Source organism: Ahaetulla prasina, chromosome 3 (assembly GCF_028640845.1).
Source record: "Ahaetulla prasina isolate Xishuangbanna chromosome 3, ASM2864084v1, whole genome shotgun sequence".
In the NCBI taxonomy this organism is placed as follows: Eukaryota; Metazoa; Chordata; class Lepidosauria; order Squamata; family Colubridae; genus Ahaetulla; species Ahaetulla prasina.
The window spans coordinates 56,696,221-56,723,378 of record NC_080541.1 but is presented as its reverse complement, the minus strand read 5'-3'; the positions used below and the strand labels follow the sequence as shown (position 1 = coordinate 56,723,378).

At 38.3% G+C, this 27,158-nt stretch overlaps 1 protein-coding gene across 9 annotated transcripts in view; it reads right to left on the bottom strand.

Moving 5' to 3' along the window:
* The window catches only part of OSBPL1A (oxysterol binding protein like 1A), a 67,206-nt gene that overhangs the window by 27,692 nt on the left and 12,356 nt on the right, over nucleotides 1-27,158 (bottom strand). For 3 of the 9 annotated variants that reach the window (XM_058178345.1, XM_058178347.1, XM_058178346.1), the window contains 8 exons: nucleotides 25,030-25,097; nucleotides 24,907-24,951; nucleotides 23,128-23,201; nucleotides 22,968-23,031; nucleotides 21,581-21,676; nucleotides 19,854-19,979; nucleotides 15,594-15,675; nucleotides 15,214-15,320 (listed from right to left, as the gene is read on the bottom strand). In XM_058178345.1, the coding sequence (XP_058034328.1) occupies nucleotides 15,214-15,320; nucleotides 15,594-15,675; nucleotides 19,854-19,979; nucleotides 21,581-21,676; nucleotides 22,968-23,031; nucleotides 23,128-23,201; nucleotides 24,907-24,951; nucleotides 25,030-25,097 (662 nt within the window). Of the gene's footprint in view, nucleotides 1-7,251; nucleotides 7,404-9,076; nucleotides 11,266-13,513; nucleotides 15,096-15,213; nucleotides 15,321-15,593; nucleotides 15,676-19,853; nucleotides 19,980-21,580; nucleotides 21,677-22,967; nucleotides 23,032-23,127; nucleotides 23,202-24,906; nucleotides 24,952-25,029; nucleotides 25,098-27,158 lie in introns of those variants that run through there. The other 6 variants (XM_058178348.1, XM_058178351.1, XM_058178352.1 and 3 more) reach the window with 6 other exon arrangements.

The following is a 27,158-nucleotide window of genomic DNA, read 5'->3' as shown; positions in this document are numbered from 1 at the left end:
CTCTGAACTTGGGTCACAATTTTACCTGAAGATCAATTTCATAGAATAGACCAAACTACTGAATAGGCCTAATTTAGAATATACTATCCACAGGAAAAATTTTCTGCCATTTAATACTAAGACTATGGCTACTTTCACACTTCATGGCAAAATCATTTTCTAAATCATAATATCAAATAAATGGCATTATCATTGAACATATTATATTTGGTTGTCTAATTTTTACTGACTCAAACCATATTACGCTAATATTGTAAATGAGCGTTATTACCTGGCAGTTAATTTCCAAGCTCTATTCAGAATGTTGGTACTGATTTTTAAAACTGTCAAAAGGTAGCCTAATATATCATAGAGACTTTAGAAGCTTCCAGTATGTCCGACCTGTAGGGAAACCCTAATTTCAAATTCTTTTATTCACAGTCCTAAAATAGCATTTTCCAAATATAGGACCTTTTCTGTTGTAGTGCCTTCTACTTCTGGAATTCCACAAGATCCACGTCTTTGACAGTATGGATTTACACTATTACTATACATTTTAATAACTTTAAGTCTGGCTTGCTTTAAGTCTGGCTTGCTTAAGAAGCAGAAGCCCTTGCCTTTGTTTATAAAAATTAGCCTCAAGGTAGCTAATTATACAAAACATTTTTTATAACATTCTACCAAGCTATTCATTAAAAACTCCGAAAAATCAAGGGGAACCCAGCTTGATGTCTAAATTTTAACAACTAAATGTATATTGCTGGAAAATAGTTATTTTAAAATTAAAATGCCTTTCCCTGTAGCCATTCATATTATGCAAACCATAATGAGAAACTGGAAGAATGAAAAGGAATTGAAACTCAGTTGATGCTGATGAAGGAATTCAGAGTTGGAAAAGACTGTCTTGAGTAAGACTAGAAGTTTTTTCATAGTTCTCGGATAGTACTAGTTACAGTTTTTGAGTTTTCCTGTCGTAGGCTATTACAGATGAAACTCAAAAAATTAGAATATCGTGCAAAAGTTCATTTATTTCAGTAATGCAACTTAAAAGGTCAAATTAATATATGAGATAGACTCATTACATGGAAAGCAAGATAGTTCATGCCTTGATTTGTCATAATTTTGATGATTATGGCTGATAGCTCATGAAAACCCAAATTCACAATCTCAGAAAATTAGATTACATGAAATCAATAAAACAAGGATTGTACGTAGAACAATATCGGACCTCTGAAAAGTATAAGCATGCATATGTACTCAGTACTTGATTTGGGCCCCTTTTGCATCAATTACTGTCTCAATGCGGCATGGCATGGATGCTATCAGCCTGTGACACTGCTGAGGTGTTATGGAAGACCAGGATGCTTTAATAGCGGCCTTCAGCTCTTCTGCATTGTTCGGTCTCATGTCTCTCATCTTTCTCTTGACAATGCCCCATAGATTCTCTATGGGGTTCAGGTCAGGCGAGTTTGCTGATCAATCAAGCACAGTAATCCCATGGGCATTGAACCAGGTTTTGGCACTTTTGGCAGTGTGGGCAGGTGCCAAATCCTGCTGGAAAATGAAGTCAGAATCCCCATAAAGCTCATCTGTGGAAGGAAGCATGAAGTGCTCCAAAATCTCCTGGTATACGGCTGCGTTGACCCTGGACTTAATGAAGCACCAACACCAGCAGATGACATGGCTCCCCAAATCAACACAGACTGTGGAAACTTCACACTGGACTTCAAGCTTCTTGCAGTGTGTGCCTCTCCATTCTTCCTCTGGGTCCTTGGTTTCCAAATGAGATGCAAAAGTTGCTCTCATCAGAAAAGAGGACTTTGGACCACTGAGCAACTGACCAGTTATTTTTTTCTTTAGCCCAGGTAAGACGCTTCTGACGTTGTTTGTTGTTCAGGAGTGGCTTGATAAGAGGAATACGACATTTGAAACCCATGTCCAGGATCCGTCTGTGTGTGGTGGCTCTTGATGCACTGACTCCAGCCTCAGTCCACTCCTTGTGAAAGTCCCCAACACTTTTGAATGGCCTTTTCCTGACAATCCTCTCTAGGCTGCGGTCATCCCTGCTGCTTATGCACCTTTTTTTCACACACTTTTTCCTTCCACATGACTTTCTATTAATGTGCTTTAATACAGCACTTTGGGAACATCCAATTTCTTTTGCAATTACCTTTTGAGGCTTTCCCTCCTTATGGAGGATGTCAATGATGGTTTTCTGTACAACTGTCAGGTCAGCAGTCTTTCCCATGATTGTGATTCCTACTGAACCAGACTGGGAGACCATTTAAAGGCTCAGGAACCCTTTGCAGGTGTTATGGCTTAATTAGCTGATTAGGGTGGGACACTTTGAGCCTAGAATATTGAACCCCTTCACAATATTCTAATTTTCTGAGATTGTGAATTTGGGGTTTTCATGAGCTGTAAGCCATAATCATCAAAACTATGACAAATCAAGGCATGAACTATCTCGCTTTGCATGTAATGAGTCTATCTTATATATTAGTTTCACCTTTTAAGTTGCATTATTGAAATAAATGAACTTTTGCACGATATTCTAATTTTATGAGTTTCACCTGTATATAAGATTGCAAAAGTCAACAGCTCTGAGCTTATAGAAAGGATTCAACTAGCACTTCATAACAGCTTCATTCATTCTCCAAACTATGATTTGCAGAATAGTGAATGAACACTGTGTTTGCATACTCCTTTTTTATTTTGTCCTCTTCCATATACCCAGTGTATTTCATTTTCTAAATTAATCAACATACAATTCACCATCAGATCTAAACTGATAAATTACAAATTGAGTTCTACCTTCAAATCAGGCTTGTAAACAAGGTCTACTCCTAGTTTCAATTCAAAAGAATAACAGCTTGATTAAATTGAGAATTAAGCTTTGAATGTGTGAAGACAACACATAATCCTCTTTATAATCCTTTTGATATAGCCACTGGAGTAACAGTTCTGTTTTCCTAACATACTATTCTAATAATCTCCAACTGCTGAAACTGTCAACCTATTCTATAAAGCTCTGAGCAGAAATAAGTCTATTTTCTGGCCAACAGTATGATTTATTTATTTATTTATTTATTCATATTTTTATACCGCCCTTCTCCGAAGACTCAGGGTGGTGTACAGCCAATAAAACGACAAGAATCCCAACAAATTTAAAATAAAATATCAAATTTAAAAAACTGATTCAATCGCTATAACTTAAAATATTAGCTAAAATTTATCAAAATTAAAACCTTGGTAAAACCCTATTAAAACCCACTAAAACCCCCATACTAAAATCAATCAGGCCAGCCCCGCTTGGTGAAATAAGAAAGTCTTGAGCTCGCACTTAAAGGTCCGGAGATCAGGGAGGAGACGGAGTCCCACCGGCAGCTCATTCTATAAAGCCAGGGCCCCCACAGAGAACGCCCTTCCCCTGGGGGCCGCCGGCCGACATTGACTAGCCGACGGCACCCTAAGAAGACCCTCCCTGTGGGCGCGCACTGGACGTATCAGAAAATGGGAAGTAACTGTCAGCAGCAGGCGGTCCCGTAAATATCCCGGTCCAATGCCATGGAACGCTTTAAAGGTGATAACCAACACCTTGAAGCGCACCCGGAAGACCACCGGCAACCAATGCAGCCTGCGCAGGAGAGGTGTTACATGGGAGCTACGAGGAGCTCCCTCAATCCCCCGTGCGGCCGCATCCTGCACCAGTTGGAGCCTCCGGGTGCTCCTCAAGGGGAGCCCCATGTAGAGAGCATTGCAGTAATCCAGACGGGAAGTGACGAGGGCATGAGTGACTGTGCATAATGCGTCCCGGTCCAGGAAGGGCGCAATTGGCGAATCAGGCGAACCTGATGAAAAGCTCCCCTGGCGACGGCTGGCGACGAGCCAAAAAATGGTTCCAATTTCTGCATAAAATAGTTACTAATTGTAGCAATTTTCACTCCATTTAACTAAAGAGTGCAAGTAATATTAATAATATATTATAATATTATACAATTACCAGCAAGAGTAGAAAACCAGACATTATGAATCTAGATAAATTCTAGTACATTAGTGAGCATTTCCCATAATGGCCATGTTAAGAAAAGTTTCTGGCATAAGTTCAAGAACTTCCATAGGATCCCAAATTGGCCATATCTTTTCTAGAAAATATATTTATTTCCTATTAAATGAATCCTGAGAAATAAGTATAGTACTAAATATCCAATAAAACCCAGGCAAATAAGAACCTACAGTACTAAATATCCAATAAAATTCTGACATAAATAAAAACCTACAGTGGCAAATATTCAATATAATATTTAAAAAAAATTCTGCTTTTTTCTTTAAATATTGTATTAGATATTTAGCATAACAAATTTAAATATTCCAAAACAGATTTTTAAACAGATTAGTATTTTCAATCTCATTCTGGAGACTACAGAACATGTAACATTGTACTGTATATCCCTCTTGCAAATGAATTCCTTTTCATTTTTGTATTCTTAAATGAAGGATTTCAAGTAGTAGTACTAAAAAGGGCAGTGTGACCATGGGAAAGCAGTTGCTTATTTAAGTTATGAAAGCTGGAACAGGTGCCCTGTAATTTGATAATGAAGTTTTGTATATCCATCCTGGACATGAAATAGAAGATTAAAACAAAGCAATTTTTAAACAAACATGTTGTTCAGCATTAGGTACCACAATTATTATTTTCTAGTAGAAGATTGTGACATCTGAAATAGGCTCAAGACAAGCACAACAAATTTAAATATTCCAAAGCAGATTTTTAAATTATGATTTTCAACCTCATTCTGGAGACTACACTAACAAAGATTAGTAAAGTTAATACAAAGTCCAGTGAATACAGCTGGATTTCTGGGCAGATTACTATGTGAGTAACAAGCTTAGGGACTAGCAAGGCGTTAGTCATGTTTTCAGCCAACAGCTGAAATAGAATAAAATTAATTCAGCTGTATACTCAAAGCTGAAATATTAACCACTGCTGCAATACTAGCTAATTTTTATTTCTAGGAAAAGTTTAAACAAAGCAATAAATACATGATCAAACCTATACATATGTATCAAATTTATGATAAAACCAAACTTGTATGCAACTCATTTAACATGCTGCAAATGAAATACAAATTGGACAAAAATGAAATGAAAAAAAATAAAGTGTGAGATTATTCCTAGGTACTTATATTCTTGGGACGCGGTGGCTCAGGGGCTAGGACGTTGAGCTTGTCGATCGAAAGGTTGGCAGCTCAGCGGTTCGAATCCCTAGTGTTGCCGTGTAATGGGGTGAGCTCCCATTACTTGTCCCAGCTTCTGCCAACCTAGCAGTTTCGAAAGCACGTAAAAATGCAAGTAGAAAAAATAGGGACCACCTTTGGTGGAAAGGTAACAGCGTTCCGTGCGCCTTTGGTGTTGAGTCATGCCGGCCACATGACCACGGAGACGTCTTCAGACAGCGCTGGCTCTTCGGCTTTGAAACGGAGATGAGCACCATCCCCTAGAGTCGGCAAAACTAGCACGTATGTGCAAGGGGAACCTTTACCTTTACCTTACTTATATTCTTACGCCAGTATATCTTTTAGAATCTTTGCTAAGTGTTGACAGAGAAAGATCCTTAAAGCATACAACATTCATAGTTAAGAGTTTATTCTAGGTAATACAATAAATACAATCAATAATCCTACATAATACAATAAATCAGGATATTAAACATGCTTGAGATATCTTCATTTGGTTTTATAGCTCTGAAATATTTTATCTGAAGTTTCTGAGAGTTCCCTTTTTAAACCCTTAATACTTTTATGGGACCCTTTGGTATATTCTAAACAATTATCCTAAAAGACAGGACTCTAAAAAGGTGAATATATTAATTCTTTAAAAAGTTTAGAATTAATGATACAATATTAGTATACTGAAACAGCTTTACCATATGGTGGTGTTCTTATTTAGATTTCTATGCCATCTTTATTTTCTTACATTTCAAGATGGCATGCATATTGCTACCTATTTTTCCCTACAACGTAACTCCATGAGATTTGAATGACTGGCCAAAGTCACCCAGCCAGCTTCTGCGCCTAAGCATAGATTCATGATTTCTTGGTTTCTAGTACAAAATAAATAAAAACTGGCCTTTGCTTCCTACAATTTGAAAAGAGATTTTGGAATGTAAAGCACAAAAAAGCTGTAAAGGAAGTAACGAGAATAAATATAATATTGGTTAGCGCTGAGAGGCTTAAATGACAAAGGCAATATGACCTCATCAGCAGATCCCTTTGCCTTAGCATCATTTTCTGGTAAGCACTAAATTATGTGCAGAGGCACAAGCATTTATGGTGAATGCAATCTTGAAAAGGATATATGCACATACTCTGGGAGTTTGTTCCCAGCTGTGGCTTCCCATCATATGTGCATAATCCAGGGTATAATCAATTTATCTGGGAAAACTTCTAAATGTCTCCCCCAATAGTGAAAGAGAAGCATCACCAGACTGTGGCTATTGAAAAAAAGGAGTAGAGCACTGAACTGTTTTACTACTGGTTCGCTGACTGCCTATGCGCAGTGCACAGCACGCACCAAATGCGCAGTGCATGCCAAAAGGAGGCATAGGGTAAGTAGAACAGCACGCGCGGGGTGTGTGTGTGATCAGCTGTGGCGCGCAATCTTTTTTTAAAAAAACTTTTAAAAGCATTTTTTTTTACAACCTCTTTGGCCGAAGAGGTTGTAAAAAGTACTTTTAAAAATTACAAAAAGGCTCTGATGATCGTGCAGCTCAGCTGTGATCATCAGAGCCTTTTTTTTACCTTTTAAAAGCATTTTTTTACAACCTATTCGGCCGAAGAGGTTGTAAAAAAATGCTTTTAAAAGTAAAAAAAAAGGCTCTGACAATTGCGTGGATCAGCTGGGCATGGGGGATGGCAGGGATTTTTGCTACTGGTTCTCCGAACTACCTGTTGCAATTGCTACCGGATCAGCTGATCCGGTCCAAACCGGGAGCATTTCACCCATGGAGTAGAGGTTTAAATACCCAGCCTTTTCTTGATATAGTAGAAAACCTGAACTGCATCTCCTTGGATAATCATCCAAGTATCCTCTCACCCTTCCATCCAGAATACAGTCACACACATACACAGCAGTCCTGCATCTTTTCTCAAAAGATAATTCTTTCCATTCAGACATCTTGAACTCTATCTGAAGGTCTATGTGCATATGCATGTATATCTATATGCAACCATTTGGGCTGTAAACATCTGGATAACTACCAATTAGAAGTACCATAAATATTTAGCATATTCCTCTGCCGGTCATCTGGATATCTGCAGCTTGGCTATAGTAGCCCAGTATATGAGGTTTACTGAAGGAATGGGACAAGGTGTGATTCCTATGCGACTGCCTTCCCTTCCTCTTGTATATTTATTTACACCATTCTGCAAAATGTAAAGAAAGCCATGCTATCATTAGTAGTGTAACAATAAGTAGTATCTATGTAAGACATTCTTTGTCAAAGAAATGGCTACAAGGCATCAGGTCTACAAGAAACAAAGAACCTATTATATTACATGAAGGCCAATATCATCCAACATCTGTTTGTTAACCGTCAAACCTGCAGCTAGTCTTGCACTACTTGTGAATCGGCCATATGGTTCATGAACATTAGTATACTGATTCAGAATCTGGAGGTCTTACTCAACTGTTAAATTATCATCAATAGATAGATCTCATAAAGGTTTCGAGATAATTGAGAGAAGCATTTGTTATCTAAAGCACTAAAAAAAAAACCTTTATAGAGGTGGCAGAGCAGTCCTAAACAATGCCAAGGAAATGGTACAGATGGAAGCCACACTTTTATTTTTTTAGTGGTGAGAATATACTTATCAGAACAGAACTGGGAAGACTTGAATAAAAACATCTCCAATCAGCCTTTTGTCCAATTAGTATCTCCCAAATAAATTTATTACCAAGAACTGTTATAATATGGAGAGCAGGAAGTTAAAGGTGAAAAGTCAATACAGCAAGTGGAAAGAGAACCTAAAGCAAAATTTTGCTGATAAGAGATTAGAGAAAACTAGAGTAGATTAGATTAAGCAGTAGGTTTTTAACAAATAAAGCTGTCATCTTTTATTTCAATTTTCCAATCTGGGAAAAATATTATTTCTATGGAAAACTGTAGTAAATAGAAATTATAAAGATTAAGATTATAATTCTAAAGACATTTACTTCCCCAAAACCCTGAAATTACAGAAAAATGCTTTTGAGAAGACATGGGCTTGTTACTTGATTTTTCCACTATGATTAGAATGAAATGAAACCATCAGATTTGTAGCTTTCATTTCAGTACCTCTTTCAGACTTTTTTTAAAAAAAAACCCCATTGATAAACTCAATTTCTGAGGTGAATGTATCTATATACAATTTTAAGATTGGCATGTACAGCTTTCAAAAACTAATTAGTATAGCTCAATTCTATAGCCCTAATACACCTGACAGCCTATTTATCACTATCAATATATTCCTCCAGTGAGATGAGTGCCAATATTGGAATTTGTCTTTAAAAACAACTTCCAGTTCTACTTGAAGGGCGACAAAGAATATGATCTTGTGTTAGCCAATACCACATATCTTGAAACGGCCAGCACCCTAAGTACCTCTTCGTTCCAATTCTGAAGCTTTGTTTGCTGCCAATTACTTGGTTTTACAGTAGCACATTTTGGCTGTAAACCCAGGTTAAGACATTGAGGAAAACTAAGTGTGTGTGTGTGTGTCTGTCTGTCTGTCTGTGTGTGTGTGTTAAAGTATAATCACTTCAGTGCAGAGAAAAGAGAAATGTCAATGTCAAAGGAAATCCAAGGCGGCAGCTATTAGCTTCCAAGGAGTTGTAATGAAAGAAAAAAACCCCACAATAAAATAAATTTAGCCCTTCAATTTTAACACGACCTTCCAGGAGAGGAAAAGACTTGAACAGAACTTTTCCAAAACGACATGTCTCGTCTTAGGCCTCCAAATTAAGTTCCCAAGTCTATCGCTTCGTTCCCCTCCCTCCCCCGTCCTCCTTAAAAACAGCTCCTCCGCTACTACCGCAAAGTACAAGGAGAAACTCGCACCCGACGCCAAGGCGGATTTACCGTCCTTCCCCAGAACGCAACTAACCGCGTCACAACACCGTCCGAGCCAGTATTCGCTCCTCCAACTTCGTCAGGACATTTGCTGACCCTGCGCGCAGCAGCCCGGCCGGGTGTGTGTGTGTGTGTGTGTGTTGTTGTCCCTTCGCCCGCCTCGCTCACTTTCTCTCCGTTCGCTTCTCTTCTCCGGCCGAGCCCTGACGCTGCTCCCGGACCGACACCTCTGCAGGGTGTATCGCGAGAGCAAACGAGGCCGGTTTCCACGGATCCGCCGTTCTCGGGCGGCAAGAAGCCGGAGGGTCAGAAGGCTCAAGCGGGGTCCGGACGCGCGCTTTTCGTCCTTAAGCAAGGAAGGGCGGTGATGTAAGCAGGCGCCGTTCCAGCTTCATTAGGATGCCTGCAATTGCACCAGACGGCCGGTAAAGCCCGGAGCCGGCACGGCCAAGTCAATTGCTGCTTGCGCGCCGCCAGGCGGTCCTTGCTCCTCAAGAGAGCTTGCAGGCGGTAGCCGGAGCTCGACGCTCTTAAAAGAACTTCACTCCCCAAGGACAAGAAACAACGGCCGGATGCATCCAAAGAAACTGGATAGCCTCGTCACTCAGTAACCCAGTTCGGAGAGCAATATTTCTGCCGGGTCCTAAAGGATATAACATACAGCCATAGCAAACCGCATGGAAGCACCTGCGTTCTGAAGAAGAATTTCCTAGGTCTCCTTTTTAAAGGGACCCGAAGTAATTTGCTTGGGAGCGCCAGAGTTGTTCTCCCTATTGCTTTGCAGTGGACAGTAAGCCGACTGAAACGACTAGTTTCTGAATACGATCATGGAGGATCAGTCACCTGGTGAACATATTTAATAATAGTTTAATAAATGATAGGTTATTTGAAGGTTAAGAGCTGGCCACATCAGCACCATCTTATGGAACTCTAGCATAATCACAATATAGGTATAAGATGTTTCCCAACCCTGGAAACTTTAAAATCCACGGACTTCAACTCCCAGAGTTCCCCAGCTAAGAATTTTTTAAAATAAAAATATTGACTGCTTTTAAAGTAAATCTTTCTAAAAGAATGTGTGTGTACATATATATGGGATATTTTATACACACATATACACATGTATACAGGTAGTCCTCGAGTTATGACAATTGACCCCAAAATTTATGTTGCTAAGTGAAACATGTTAAGTATGTTTTGCCTCATTTTACAACCTTGCCACAGTTGTTAAGTGAATTACTGCAGTTGCTAAGTGAATCTGGCTTCCCCATTGACTTTGTTTGTCAGAATGTCACAAAAGCTGATCACGTGTCTCTGGGACACTGTAACCGTCATAAATATGAAGTTGGCAAACATCTGAATTTTGATCATGTGACCATGGCGATGCTGCAATGGCTGTGTGAAAAACGGTCATAAGGCCTTTTTTTCAGTGCCGTTGTAATTTTGAACCGTCACTAAATGAACTGTTGTAAGTCAAGGACTACCGATATATAGATAGATGATAGACAGACAGACAAGACATGCATACATACAGCAACCTGTTCACATCTATGATGGCCAAACGCCCTGTGATCATCTGATCATCATTTGCAATCTTTGCCAGCTGCTCCAGAAAGTCAATGGATTGTGCGCAGAAGTGAATTCCTCTGCTGGGGTACTGAAATGAAGCAAGGATCCTAAAAAGCCAAGCTTGATTTCTCTATTCCACTGAAGGAATTCCCTTGTGTGCATGTAGGGTGATGGGGATGGTAGAGAGAACTTCTGGGGCTGGAGAAATGCAGCCAGAATCCTGAAGATCTGAACTTCACTTTTCCAGCCCTGTGTAGGAGTTCTCTTCCCCACATGGAGGAAATCCTGCATCGGGCTGGAAAAAACGAAGCAGAGATTGTGACGATCCAAGCTTCAGCCTGGTGGAGGAATTCACTTCTATGCATGGAGAGGAGAGGAACTCCTGCCCTGAGCTGGAGAAACAAAATGAAGTTTCAAGCACTGTTCCTGCATTCCACCATAGGAGTCCCTTCTGAGCATGGAGGGAAGCTGCCTGCTCTCTTTTGGCAGGCAGATATTCTACTCTATCCACTTAACTAGTGTAATTGGGAGATGCGGGCTGTATCCACTTAACGATCCCTTTGTTCAAACCCAACATTTCAGTCCCAATTGTAGCCACAAGTGGAGGACTACCTGTAATTCTTTATTCTATTTATCTCTTAATTTTTTGCATGTCAAATTAAGTTATCAATAACAAATATATATATATATATATATATATATATATATATATATATATATATATATATGTTTTCTGAGGTTTTCACGGGTGTTTGTATGTAGGTCTTTGGTTGTTGGGTTTCTCCGTGTAAAATTAGAAGTGTCTTGGCGACGTTTCGATGAAATCTCATTCGTCATCTTCAGGCTTCAGCTTCGTGCTTCTGGGAGCAATGTGATTGCAGCTGTTTCTTCCTTTTTAACTGCTAGTGGGGGTTTGAACTGAACCACTAGCAGTTAAAAAGGAAGAAACAGCTGCAATCACACATTGCTCCCAGAAGCACGAAGCTGAAGCCTGAAGATGACGAATGAGACTTCGTCGAAACGTCACCAAGACACTTCTAATTTTACACGGGAGAAAACCCGAACAACCAAAGACCTATATATACACACACACACACACACACACACACACACACACACACACACATGATTATTAGGTTTTTCAGTTTTAAAAGATTTTAACTAGTTCTAGTATCAGAAGCTGAAAATGCTAGTGGCCCAAACAGTGTTGTTAACAATTGTCTGCAATTGTCAGTGAACACACACACATTTTGTATTGAAGATTGCACACAATAATTGACACACATTACCATAGATTCACTGGATTACATACCAGACTCCATGAATATATATGGTCTTGCTTGAAAACTAATTACTCTCTCTTGTTGGATTTAGGAGTTGCTCAGCCCTCAAACAACACTTCGATTGCTTAGGAAAACAGGCATAATGAGACAAAATTTAGTTCTGCACAATCCTAAATCTTTCCTCTAGACCAGTGGTAGTCAACCTGATCCCTACTGCCCACTAGTGGGCATTCCAGCTTTCATAGTGGGCGGTAGGGGTTTTGTCCGATACTGAAGCACTTTCCTTTTTTTAAATTTAATTGACTTTTTAAAAAATTTTCATAGCATTATTTAAAAACATTTTCATTGGGTTTTCATAAAATTCCCCGTGATAATTTAAATTTGTATCGCCCACGCATAAGTTTAGTTCACGTTACGTAAGTGAAACTAAAATGGCACTACAGTGCGACCACAAACAAAAGAGCCTCATCCCAGAATAGCTCGCGCATCTCCCCCCACACCACCCAGCTGTAACAGACAAGCAGAGCTGGTAGCCGTGCTCCCCCCCAACCCAATCCACGATGTGTGAGAGGCATGCACAGACGATGATACACAGTGTATTACTGTGGAACCGGTGGGTGGTTAGAAAATTTTACTACTAACAGAGTTACAAAATTGGGCAGTAGGTATAAAAAGGTTGACTACCCCTGCTCTAGACAATTCCATTAAATTCAATGAATTTACTCCATAGTGAATGAGTTTGGAATTGTAATCATTTACAAAACTCATTACTTTTGTTGCATGCTATTTTTTTCCTAGTATTTTTAAAATTCATTTTCTGAGATAATAAAATCTTATCTAGCATTTCCCTTTTTTAAAAAAAGGCACTAACATCAAGTCAAAGTCAATGATAAGGGCTATGCTACCGAAAAACATCAAGGGAAAGTGCCCAGGTATATCCAATTTATACATTAATGGATATGAATAGCAAGAACTAGCTTAATTACACATTTTAAAATGGATGTTAACCACATCTATATTTAGTCTGTCCTTTAGCATATGCAATCCTACAAAACATACAGAAATACGAAACATGAGAATTTGCCCAACGTTTTTCACCTTAATGGTAGTAGAAAACCAAAGGCACCACAATTTTAACAGATGGGCAGTTTCCTATAAGACCAGTTGTTTTTAAAGGCAGATACCCCTGATGTGATCAGGCTGACAATGGCAAGGCTAATGCAAAGCAAAGATCCAATATATCACCAGAAATTCAAGATAAAAAAATGACACCAGCAAATGGTCAAGATGACAAGAATAGTGAGGCAGCAGTGTACAAGAGTAGGAGAAACCTACATAAGCATTAGATTACATTTACACTATTGATCTTATTTTACTGTGGAGGCACAGCATAAATGACTTCACTCATTTGTGAATCCACAAGTAAAACAAAGAGAAAATAAACTGCACGCTGGAAGATAGTCTTCCAGTCTTCCCCACAGTCTTAAACAGCAGACTTTACAAAATGATAGCATAATTACTCCCCTTTGGTCAAGTAATTAACTTCCAACTCCACTGACAGTAGGATACCTACATTCTGTTCTCCATACATTCATTCTGCTTTCATTTTCATTTGCCTTCAGCAACTCTTCAGAACTTATTTTCCCTCCTCTAACCATACAGCCTTGACATAATCTAAATAAAGACTTCATTAGTATACAGTCTTAGCATTTATTTCCAACAGCAAATTCAAGCCTTGGAAGTATATGCATAATACCTAACCGAAAATATGCTTGCTGCAGTTTGATGACACATGATTTACAGTATAGACTTACCATACATATTTATAGACCATGTACTGTGCCTTCTCTGCTGTGCTGCCTGCTCTATGGAACAACCTCTGCCTTGACATTTAGATGGTCACAACCTTCTTGGCCTCTCAAAGGCTGTTAAACTTGTTTTTCTCCTAGGCATTAGGACCAACAAGTTGGTTTTCTGGTTTTTTTCTTTTTGTATTGGATTATTTCAGGATTTAATCCTGCTTTTCTATGGATTGTTTGCTGCACAGAGTAATGTATTTAAAATGGGCAACTATATATTGTTATTTACTTGCAATGATGCATAAATTATTCTGGCTCATCACATACAAACATTTCCCTAATTTACTTTTAACAGGATATACATTCATATTTCCCATCTCCAGCTTTTCTGGACAGTGAACAATGAGTTCACTGTATAAAACTACATTGTCATGTGGTCAACAGTGCAATTTGCAGTGAATGCAAGCTTTCTCATTTCCACATCTTAATTATTCAAATAAAATCAAAGCTGAACATGCACCTATTACATGATGATGAATTCGATTATTAATTTAAAATCAAACCATATCCACTAAAACTAAGCTTATATATATAAAAAAACCCTTTATCTAAATCTGTGATTTATAAGGCTATGTGCATTTTATCACTATATCTCAAAAGATATATATTAGAGCAAGAATAGCTTAGAAAAACCAACCAAAATTATCAGTGAACTATTAATTTCCTATGTGGAATTGCAAATATTTAGGACTACTTAGAACAAGAAAATAAGTGCCTTCATTTGTAAGAAAATAAATATAGTAGACATATTTAAAATTATACAGGGTGTGCAGAAAGTGGAGAAATAAATTTGTAGAGCTCTACTGCTAAAAGCCACAAATTTTCAATGAAATCAAATGAAATAAGATTGAAGAAAACAATAAAGGTATTATTTCACACAGTACATACTTAAGATTGTAGACTCACTATAAGAATATGCAAGCGAGGCCATTAATTAGGATAGCTTTTGTGGATGATCATGAGCAAGACAATTAATTTGCTCCAAAATGACTACCGAGCTCTGAAAGTTGTTAGCTCTTAACCCTTTATCTTCAATTTCTAACTATGTACCATGTACCATCCAATGTTACCATTTTATCAATGAGTTATTATTACAAAACTGCTCTGCTATGTTTCCAAATATTTGTTGCCCCAGCTATGATCTTGAAGAATCTCTATTTAATGCTCCCCATATGTTTTAGTCTACAGTCCCATTATCTAAATGGCTAATAATCAGTTCAAAACAGCGGGAGGTCACAGTTGGAAAAACTTAAATTCTTATAGTACAACGTTATTTAAAAACACAACACTAAGAAATAAGTTACCAGAGTGGAGAGCTGGACTGAAAGAAAAAGAATTTGTGTAAATAATGCTCCTATTCTTGGTTTATAGATAACTGTGACTGTTCTGACCCGTTTTTAAAAGTATGGCATACCCCTTCTTGTCTAGTGAAGAGTTTGATACAGTTACTTAAGGCTTCACAAGTTTCTCTTGCTGTTTTAGAGATTTCTTCTGCTCTCTTGAGAAACAAAGCAGGTAGTCCTAAAAAAAAGAAGCATAGGTATTATATTATGTTTTCAAACTGCTGCTGCACTTGTATTCTATATAAAATAGTACTTAGAAAACTTATAGTGGCAGAAGCTAGCAATGTACTCTACTGCCCCACTCTGTGAATTATACAGAATATGCTTGAGAAAGGAGAAGTTTGGTAGGCAGAACAGTAGTGACTTATGTTTATCAACAAAAAAGGTTGCCAGCTGGATCTAAATATTTTTCAGATAATCTGTGTAGTTGCTTATTGATTACAAAAGTTACCTTGGGGATTATCAGATGGAGTAATCATAGATTGGAAGTTGGATATTTCTTTATCTAGTCGTTGGTGGCACGACTGTGCAATCTGGAGAGAGAAGAAAAAAACATTTAGCATTTTATATAAAAGCTTCATATAATCATAATAAATAATTAATGAGATGGGAGGATAGCTCCAGAAGCTGAGAAAGCTACTCAAGATGCATATATTGTATTAAATTTCTGCCAAACCAGGAAACACATTGAAGACTTTAAATTTTAATTAATCAGCAAATAGCAATTAGGGATTATTCTTTTCTTCATGCTTCAATCCTGAATTATATTCCACCTTGGGTATTTTTTATATTTGCTATAATCACCGTGAAGAATCAGAATATTTGATTACTGATTTCCAATGACCTTGTTTAATGTATTATCTGCCAACATCATCCAAAAGTTGATGGCACTTAGAAACTTTTGAATGTTGAGAGAAAAGCTTTTGTGCATAAAATTTTTGCGTATTTTCTGTATGTATGAAAGTTTCCTGCTGCAGATGTCTGCACTGAATGTATGTATGCGTGTCTCTAGAAACAGTAACACTGAAATGACATCATGCTGCAACTCATATGCTAAGTGATCTGGCTAATGCCAAAATTAGGTTACAATTTCTTCTACTTTGGAGATACAATATTAGAATTGCATGATTCCAGATGACCACTAGATGGCAGCAAAGTGATATGAAAAACTAATTCTTTTCAGGGAGTAAAAATTATCCATTCTCTTAAATTTCTGAACAAGATATCATTATTCATAAAAAAATGTCTACTACAGATAGTCCTCAACTTACAACCAGTCATGTAGCAACCCATTTAAATTGGAACCAAAAAAGTTTCCTACAATCTAGATTCAAACTTCCAATGGCAGGGCCACCTTATGCTGGGTCACATGATTCCATTTTAGGTACTTGGCAATCGGCCTGCTTTTATGGATGTTTTCAGTGTCCCACAATCAAACAATCACAATATTTTTTGCCTAAAATAACTGTTTATTTCCAGTTTATGGCAACCCCCCCCAAAAAAAACAGCCATTGCAGAAAACGTATTGATTTAACAACCATGGTCTTGCTTAATGACTAAGGATTTGCTTAATGGCCATGGTGATTTGCTTAAAGATTACCATTAAAAATTCCATAAAATCGGGTCAGTGATGACCTGCTTAACAAATGGTATGATTTATACTGTAATTCCAGGCTCGATTGTAATGTAAATTGAGGACTAGCTGTAATTTCACAGAAATACAAGAAGTGACAAGGTGACATGGCTGCCATATCATGTCACCATCGAAACTATATTCAGGTGATGATGGTTTGTTATAGTTGCCCCATTCCAAAAGCTCTAGGACACGGGTGTCAAACTCACAGCGTCACATTGCCATCACGTGACGTTTTGCAACATGTTTCCCCTTCACGGAGCTGAGGTAGGTGTGGCCTACACGTGACGCATCTGGCCTGCAGGCTGCCAGTTTGATACCCCACTTCTAATATTTACATTAAAAAGTCAGTCCCTTCTTTGACCAAATACTTAGTAGTAAAGAATAAGTAGATAGATAATACACACAATACTTTATTGCTCAGCATATGCAGCAGCTTTCACTTATTAAAGCTTTTGGTTCCACCAACCAAATATGTCTGCATTGCTTGGCAGAATTAGAAAACATAGGTGAGGACACAGGTACTGCCTCTGTTCTCCAACTTCCCAAACATATGACCTCAACCTTCTATATACCATGTGAGAAAACCCGTATACCATTTTTTCCCCCCTGAAGGTTGCTGCTATTAGATATACAGTACCAACATACTTCCTCCCTTATTCTGAGCCAATTCAATTCATGGACAAAGCTGGCATACAGGAATTGGGAAAGAGAGAATTCTATGGAAACCCAAGGAGAGATACAGATACAATGAACCATAAGTAATTTCTCAGTTTTGTTATTTGATTTTGTAAAGCCAATGTATATTAATATAAGAATAATTCATAAAAGTGTAGAAAATATTAGGGGTGGATTATCAAAACCAAACTATTGGTTTTGATCATAAAATAGTTTTTCATCCAGAATAGCAATGTTGCAACAAATTTCTTTCTAAGATAGTGGCTGTTCGCTAAACAGCTGTTGATGATAGACATTGGCATGGAATCTAATTAACATATTAGAATATGATACTGAACAACTTTATTATGGTTCAAGATTTAAGCAGGAGGGATGAGCTCCCTCTTCTGGCTAGAAGTAGGAACAGCAAAACAAAACAAAACAAAAAATAAACCAATCTATAGTATCCTTGTCTTCATTTCCATTGAAAACCAGAATTATTCGTTTGTCTATTTTCTGCCTTTTATTATTTTCACAATAAATCGCAGTGTCCCCCACAGTTACGGGGTTGTGATTCAGCACTTGGCAACTAGCTCACAGTTGCAACAGTTGCAGTGTCCTATGGACACATGACTGCCATTTGCAATCTTTCCTGATGACTTCTAACAAGCAAAGCCAATGGAGAAGCTGGCAAGAGGTTGCAAATGGCAATCACATGACATTGAACTTAATGACCATATGCAATTTGCTTAGTGACCATAACCTGAATTGCAGGAACTGCTGTTGTAAATTGGAGCGGTCACGTATGTTGTGTATTATGACCACACTACTTTGTGGTGGAGTTCCCAGTTCTAATTATTGATGTTAACCAAGGATTAATTGTATATAGATTATCTTTTTGGTCAAATAAGACCAAAGAAAGGATTTCTAGAATCTGGCCCTGTCACTGAAAATGTAGTTCTCTAAATGCCTGATGGTGATGCGCTGATGGACAGTACAACCATATATCAAAGACCGCAGTCTTAGAGCTGAAGCCAAGCCCTATGAAATCAGAGTATAATAAGTCCAGAATTATGTCCAGAATATTTCCCTATATCCAATCTTTTCTTCAAAGCATTGATGTATTAATCTAGAATGTCATTTTATAGGTAACACTCAAAACGCTATTGGCTTTGCCATATTACAGCTTGCACATCCACATCTGAAAAACTTACTTAGGATTTGACAACTCATAATATAAAACTATTTTGCACATAGCTGGGTTTATTGTTTTATCTATATCAGGGGTGAAATGCTCCCGGATCGGACGGGATCGCGTGATCCGGTAGCGATGGCGGCTGCTGGTTCGGAGGACCGGTAGCAAAAATCCCTGGCCCCGCCCCCCCTGCCTCTGCTGAGCCGCACCATCTGCAGAGGTTTTGTTTTTTTTACTTTTAAAAGCTGGTTTTGCTTCAGCAGAAACAGGCCTTTAAAAGTAAAAAACAGCAGAACCTTACTTGTACTCTTACTTGTAGAAAACATGTTTTCTACAAGTAAAAGTAGAGATTCTAAGGCACTTACCCGATTACTGATGAACGCATGGCCACAGCCCAAAAGCAGTTTCAGTTTCAGCCCAGACAGAATCAATCTATTCTGCTAATCTATTTCCTCGGTGATCAACTGGCTGGCTTTGCTGACTGAGGAACTCTGGGATTTGAAGTCCACAATAAAATAAAATAAAATATTTGTGCAGCTTTCTGAGATTTGGTGTGTTTCTGTAGTATTTCACTCTAACTACACAAACACACAAAATCTCAGAAAGCTGTATGTGGCATATTGTGTGTGTGTGTGTGTGTGTGTGTGTGTGTGTTAGGTGTATGTATGTAAAGTGTGAAAGTTGGTTTTTGAGCTTTATGTGGCAGTGTGAAGTGTGAAGTGGAGCTGCTTTTACACTCGGTGTGAGTCAGTTGTGTTGTGTTGTGTTGTGTGTAAAGTGTGAAAGTTGGTTTTTGAGCTTTTTGTGGCTATGTGAAGTGTGAAGTGCAGCTGCTTTTACATTGTGTGTGAGTCAGTTGTGTTGTGTTGTGTGTGTGTAAAGTGTGAAAGTTGATTTTTGGTACCTGTTATTGTTTTTTTATTCTTTGTTTATTATTTTTATTATTTATTGTTATTGGCCACGCCCACCAAGCCACACCCACTAATTAAGCCACGCCCACAGAACCGGTAGGGAAAATTTTTAGATTTCACCCCTGATCTATATGCATTATGTTCTACTACAATTATGCTGATATTTCATGGGAAGAAATCCACAATTCTATACATATAATTCTATACATTATCAGATTAGGCAAACCTGATGCTTCTCAAATATTTTGGTCTACAGCTTCACAGTCTTTCACACTAGGTTGCTTGACATAAATAAAATAGCTTCTTCTTTCTTACTTTTAGGGAGTCTTCTAACTCAGCAATACATGTTGCATCAATTTCTTCCTCCTCATCACTTTGCTGTTCTTGAGTACAGTAGTGTGTGCTATATGCTGAATGGTCTTCTATTGCATGTATCCAATTCTGAAATAAAGTGGGACACAAAAAATCAGTTTAGTAGAACGACACTTGGAATATGATACCTTTTATAGATTGAAGGACACGACTAATCTGTGCATGTGCCAAATGTCTCATTCTGAGATGAGGACAAAGACTGATTTTGAATTAATTTTTCTGTTCAATTATTATTTTCCCTATATTATTTTTTTTCCTTTTTCTCTCACCTAAAGATTTTAGAGGCAACTTTTTGTAGGGCTTCGGAGGCTCAAGAGATTTAAATTCAATTCAACTTTGGGGCTATAAGTTTAATTATCCATGACATTTACAAAACAGCCATTGGCTCCTGTCCATACCCATTTAGAGACAAGAAAATATGAATGAAAAACATTAAATAGTTGTGACAAAAGTATTGTGATGAGATTTGAGTGGTTGAAGATTGGTTCCCTTTTTATGAAATACTATACCAGTAATGGCTAACCTTTTTGCTGTTGCGTGCCATGATGGGGGGGGGGGGAGAGAAAGTTCACGTGTGCGTATGCCCACACCCATAATTTTATGTGCCCCGCCTTGCGCATGGCACATGATGGCCTGGTAAGTCAGTTTTTCTTTCTCATCTAGCTCCAGATCCTCTCTATGCATTTGGGGAGGGCGAAAACAGCCTTCCCCACCCCCTCAGAGGCCCCAAACGGCCCGTTTCCCAACTTCCCGTTGGACAGGAAGTGACGTTTTTTGCTGTCCCCAGCCTCCATAGCCTCTCTAAGAGTTTCTGGAGGCTGGGGATAGCAAAAAACGTCACTTCCTGTCCAACGGAAGTTGGGAAACGGGCCGTTTTGGGCCTCCAGAGGGCCTGGGGAAGGCTGTTTTTGCCCTCCCTAGATGCATGGAGAGGATCTGGAGCCAGGTGAGAAAGAAAAATGGGCCTTCCCCACTGACCACAGGCCCTCCGGAGGCAGGAAACAGCTTGTTTTCCTACATCTGGTGGGCCCAGCAGGCCCGAATATCAACTGGCTGGTGTGCCCACTGATATGGCTTCGTGTGCCACTTGTGGCACGCGTGCCATAGGTTCGCCATCACGGTACTATACTCTGAGAAACTAGCCTTAAACCAGGAAAAATGCTAACATCATGTGGACCAGCATATTTTCTAAAAGGTAAAAGTAAAGGTTCCCCTCGCACATATATGCTAGTCGTTCCTGACTCTAGGGGGTGGTGCTCACCTCCGTTTCAAAGCCGAAGAGCCAGCGCTGTCTGAAGACGTCTCCATAGTCATGGGGCCGACATGACTAAATGCCAGAGGTGAACGGAATGCTGTTACCTTCCCACCAAAGGTGGTCCCTATTTTTCTACTTGCATGTTTTACAAGCTTTCAAACTGCTAGGTTGGCAGAAGTTGGGACAAGTAACGGGAGCTGACTCAGTTACGCGGCACTAGGGATTTGAACTGCTGAACTGCCGACCTTTCAATCAACAAGCTCAGTTTCTTAGCCACTGAGCCACCACATCCCTTTCAGCATATTTTCTACTATTTCTTAATTGCAGATTTTACTTGGTCAATCAAAAAATTGAACACATATTCAATGGAACTTTATTTTACAAGTTAGCTAGAATTAGATAAAGAGGGACTTGCCTCTCTTGTCTCTTGACTGGCCTTAGGAACTTTAAAACTGTGAATTGTATTATCAAAGCACTTGATGGAGAAGAGGCAGCCATCTGCATTTTTTACCTGCAGTCAAAAACAGAGAGCACATATACAGATTGAAAAAATGCATCATATGATTATTTGCAAAAGTTGCAAAAAAAAAATTGCTTGAGCAATTAAGAAAGCATTATATTTAAGTTTAGCTTTAAGTTTAGCTAACATGCCTAGATTTTCTGTGTAATTGCTTCCAGTAAAAAGTGACCAGAATATAAAACAAAAATGAATGTTTATAGAAACAAAACGTGATTTCTATTTATCTCCCATTTGCATGTGCATGCTAAAAATTTCTCTTTGGAAAAATATGAAATAAAAATTGGTAATATTTTAAAATTTTGAAAGACTGTTGTCTCCTGCACTAAAAAATTACAACCAGAAATTCTAGTTCAACCCTTCCCTTCCGCCTACCAGATATATTACGAATGCAAACTCCAGAACTCTACCCATGGAAAGGCTGCATTAGGTGAAACAACATTGATGTAAGGTTGCGAGTACAATTCAATAAAACTCACAGGTGTGGGTGTATGCCTGCAGGAGAGGGAGGATTACAGAACAAAATATGACAACTGAATATTCAGGATCCTGGGAATTTGAACATTAAAAAAGACAATAAACATAACTGCAAACGTTGACTTGAAAATGCATGGAGAATGGTAATGTATCTGTAATCAGGAGACTGTGCATACAATTTCTACTGGCTGAAAGCAAATGATTCAGTTGTTCCCTTTCCATTACTTGCAAAAGTAAAACAGAAATCAGGGCAATAAGCTATCAACATCTGTATATAGAACTTAATATATGAAAAATTGCAGTACTCATTTGACTGTACTGACTGCAAAATTGGTGTTCCTGCTTCAACCTTCTGTGTCTGTATTCCAGGCTTTAGATAAAGTTTTGATTTGACAAAGTGTAAATAAATTCTAAAATGTAGATTTTATATTTTTAAAACTTTATGACTGCTGCAACACTGGGAATCATAATATTCATTACCAGATCATTAATTCTTTTATATATATATACACACACACACACCTGAAACATCACTTATATAAAAAGCTGTACTGTCAATAAAAAAATATTCTCGAATATGTAAACACTTGCGTTCTACATTTTCTTTTAAAGTTTAAGTTGACCACAAATAGAAATAATAATACTGTAAAACCAAAGACCAGATTATAATATGCCTGCCATGTATTTCTGGATAAAAATTAAATTGCTCTGAATATATAGCTTGACTACTGTATTTGAACCTGGCCTAAATCTACAACACTTATCCATGATATTCACACATAAAATATGTATTTCTAAGTTTGCTTACTGTGCAAATGGCTTGTGTTAAGTGCTTGCATCCTTGACGATGATTAGTGTTTCCAGCATCAGCCCTTCCAAAGCAAAAAAATAGGAGGACAGGAGGAAGTAAGTAGTTGATCACAACAATTTTCAGTATTCCAATCATTGAAATGAAGTTTTATACTTACTGTTTTTGATACCAAGAGAGGACGCCATGTTCCAGGACCACCCAATATGGCTTCCATCCAAAAAATCTTGAACTCTTTAAAAATAATTTTTAAAAATCAACATAAAATTATCTGTTTTTCATAGCTTGTGAAGTATGCAGTAATCAAAGCCCGTCACAGTTTAATTATAAGAGACAATAAGAAATGCAAGTATGAACATACTAATGCATTGCTACCTGATTTACATTTCCTCAAAGGACCAAAATTTTGCAACCACTTGCTTACTTGCAAAATGAAAGTCTAATCAAATTAAGGAGGCAATATGGGCTTCTGGGATCTACAGGACTGAAACCAAATGGCAAGTTTTTTTTTTCCTTCAGGAATAAAATTTTTGATCTCAATGGCAATGTTATGAGAATAATGCTTATCCTACTTCTAATTTTAGATACATTGTTTTAACTGGGGGGGGGGGGGCGGGAATGTTTGAGTAATAATAAAAAAGCCTGGATCAGCCTATTTCTCAGGCAAGGGGGAAAGTATCAGTAACGAAAAGCAATGCTAGGGCTTAAATCCATGTAAAATCTTGAACTCTCCAACCCCCTTAAAGAAAGGAAAAACTAGGTTGGAATGATCTGCCCTTCAGGTTATTTGTTTTGCTTGCCCAATCGTAGAGGAATAAGTTATTCATTTGGAGTCTCTCAAGCTGCTTCAATTAATGATTTGCCAGCCCCTGTGCCTTTTTAGTCAGGACAATATTTGCGTTTTCAAACATTTCAATAAAAAGGATGCTTCTTTTGGAAGCTTTTGATAGCAAATGCTAATAGTTAATTCTACTGCCATTTAGCTCTTTTAGACCCAATGCTGATGATAGGCTTTGGGAACAGTAAGTAGTTCCAATTTTCGATGAATGTAAAATTAAGCAAGAAGCAAAGTTTCAAGCATACAATTACTTCAACTGGTGAGGATGCATACATAATTGTAGCAGCTTAGTTCAAACCTGTGGTAGTCAGCAGACTGGTCAGCTGTTTAGGTGGGTCCCACTTTCTTTTGTGCCATGTCATCAGGGCATTAAATGAGATGCGAGAGCCAAGGTGATATAGTGCAGGAGTCTCCAACCTTGGGAACTTTAAGACTTGTGGACTTCAACTCCCAGAATTCCTCAGGCAGCTTTGCTGGCTGAGGAATTCTGGGAGTTGAAGTCTACAAGTCTTAAAGTTCCCAAGGTTGGAGACCCCTGATATAGTGGGCAGGGACAAAGGAAAATCCAGATTCAGGCAGAGATTCAACCATGAAGCTCACTGGGTGAATTTGGCTGCTATCTCCCTGAATCATCTACTTAACAAGAATTGAACAGAAACCCTGAATTTTTTGAGGCAAATGCAGTTATAAAACACATAGTGGGGGGGAAAAGAATGTAAAGAACTCATATTGGATAATTTAACTATTGAGCCTTATTTCTGCATGTATGTCCTCTCTTAAAAGCACTGCCTTAGCATAGGAAATTTGCTCAGGTTATTGATAAATATTCTGTATTTCTTTTGACATTAACATATAAAATCTTTTGTCTCACTCTCTCTCAGCTTACAATAAAGGTATGGTATCAAAGGTTTAGAACAGGGGTCTGCAAACTTGGCTGTTTTAAGACTTGTGGATTTCAACTCCCAGAGTTCCTCAGCCAGCAAAGATGGCTGAGGAACTCTGGGAGCTGAAGTCCACAAGTCTTAAAAGAGCCAAGTTTGCAGACCTCTGGTTTAGAATAAAGCTTGAATATTAGAACAGTAGAGGGAGGAAGCTAGGCACCTTCCAGAGTAGTCCTTCATATCGTTTCAGGATCTTGTTGGTCATCTATAAAAGAATAAAGATGTTAAGACTCATGATTATAAAGAGTAATCATAGTTTTAAGAGATGATCTGCAGTACCCACCTTTGAAATGCCTCCTCCAAGCACCTGTTTCATTTCTGCACCTTGGGCTAAAGCAAGTGGCGTCTGACCTGTTTAAAAGAGTAATTGATTTATCTTCACAGATTGGAATCAGAATCAATATGGCAACAGCAACAACAACACACTTTTAATGGAAAAGACTGGGTTTTTTTTTAATAAATAAAATAAATAAATAAAATGTTTTTAAATAAAAGCATAGGCTGCTTGTAGGTGTCTGCAACAAGCCAGAAGGATGTCAGAATTGCAATGCATCATGACACTGTCACACAAATGGTGCAATTACATACTTGTGCCATGATGTCTACTACATGTACATAAGTTGTATCATTGGCATTAAGATGTTGTGATAGGTCATCACTGTCCATCTTGCCCTTCTACAGATGGATGCTCTTCTGCTTTGAGGCAGAGTTTAAATGGCATCTTCAAAATATCACACAAACATAACACTATTCAATTTTAGTATCTGGAAGTTTTCAGAAATTAGATAAACAGCAAAGTTTGTTTGTGCAATGTATTTGATAGAACATAAACAATTAAAAGCCACTTTGATGTAGTGATCAAGGTTCCAGGTCAGAAACTGGGAGACCGTGAATTCTAGTTCCAATTTAGGCACAAAGCCAGCTGGGTGACCTCGAACTAGTCACTCAGCCTGAGGAAGAAAACAATGGTAAACCACTTCTGAAAAATCTTGCCACGAAAATTGCAGGGATATGTCCAGGCAGTCTTGGAGAATCAGGTATAATTGAATGGAAAAGAAAACCCTACTCAGTTCACAAGCACTGAGGTGGGGGATAAATTGCACAATTAAAAACTGAGCAATGTATGGAATCAAAACGCATGATCCAAACCAATAATTAAAGCTCAGTGCAGTATTTATTGAATAGTGGGAAGATCTCCTACAGACACAAGCATGCACTCATATTTATATATTTCAGAAAAGAGGAGAAAATGACAGTCATATATCTATATATCTATATCTATATATCTATATCTATATATGTTTTCTGAAGTTTTCGCGGGTGTTTGTATGTAGGTCTTTGGTTATTCAGGTTTTCTCCCGTGTAAAATTGGAAGTGTCTTGGCGACGTTTCGACGAAATCCCATTCGTCATCTTCAGGCTAGGTGTTTACAGCTTCGTGCTTCATTTCTCCTAGAAGCACGAAGCTATAACACCTAAGATGACGAATGGGATTTCGTCGAAACGTCGCCAAGACACTTCCAATCTTAAGCGGGAGAAAACCCGAATAACCAAAGACCTACATATATATATATATGCATAAGTAATAAATACAGACAGTCCTCGACTTACAATAGTTCATTTAGTGATCGTTCAAAGTTACAACAGCACTGAAAAAAGTGATTTCTGACCATTTTTCACATTTACAACCATTGCAGCATCTCCATGGTCACGTGATCAAAATTCAGAGGCTTGGCAATTGACTCATATTTATGACTGTTGCAGTATCCTGAGGTCAGGTGATTCCCCCTTTGAGACCTTCTGACAAGCAAAATCAATGGGGAAGCCAGATTCATTTAACAACTGTAGCAAGAAAAGTTGTAAAGTGGGGCAGAGTTCATTTCACAAGTGTCTCACTTAGGAACAGAAATTTTGGGCTGAATTGTGATCATACCTCAAGGACTAGTTACCGTATATACTCGAGTATAAGCCGAGTTTTTCAGCACGTTTTTTGTGCTGAAAAACGTCCCCTCGGCTTATACTCGAGTATATACGGCTTATACTCGAGTTTTTTTTTTCTTCTTTTTTTCACATTATACCGGATGGCGCAAACTTGGCGGGCTTTTGCATTAGCGCGGGGAAGCCCTGCCGGTGCAGTGAGAGGGCGGGGCGGGGGAGCCGCCAGCCTTCTCGGCTGAGGGAGGGAGGGTTTCCCTGACCGGTAGCTGCCTCATTTCCCTCCCTCGGCTTATACTCGAGTCCCCAGTTTACCCCAGTTTTTTGGGGTAAAATTGGGGACCTCGGCTTATACTCGGATCGGCTTATATTCGAGTATATACGGTATATAAATAATATATTCATAATTAAAAAATCTCAAATTACTTGTCCAACCTTCTACTTTAGCTATCTTCAAGAAATAATTGTTTTAATAAAA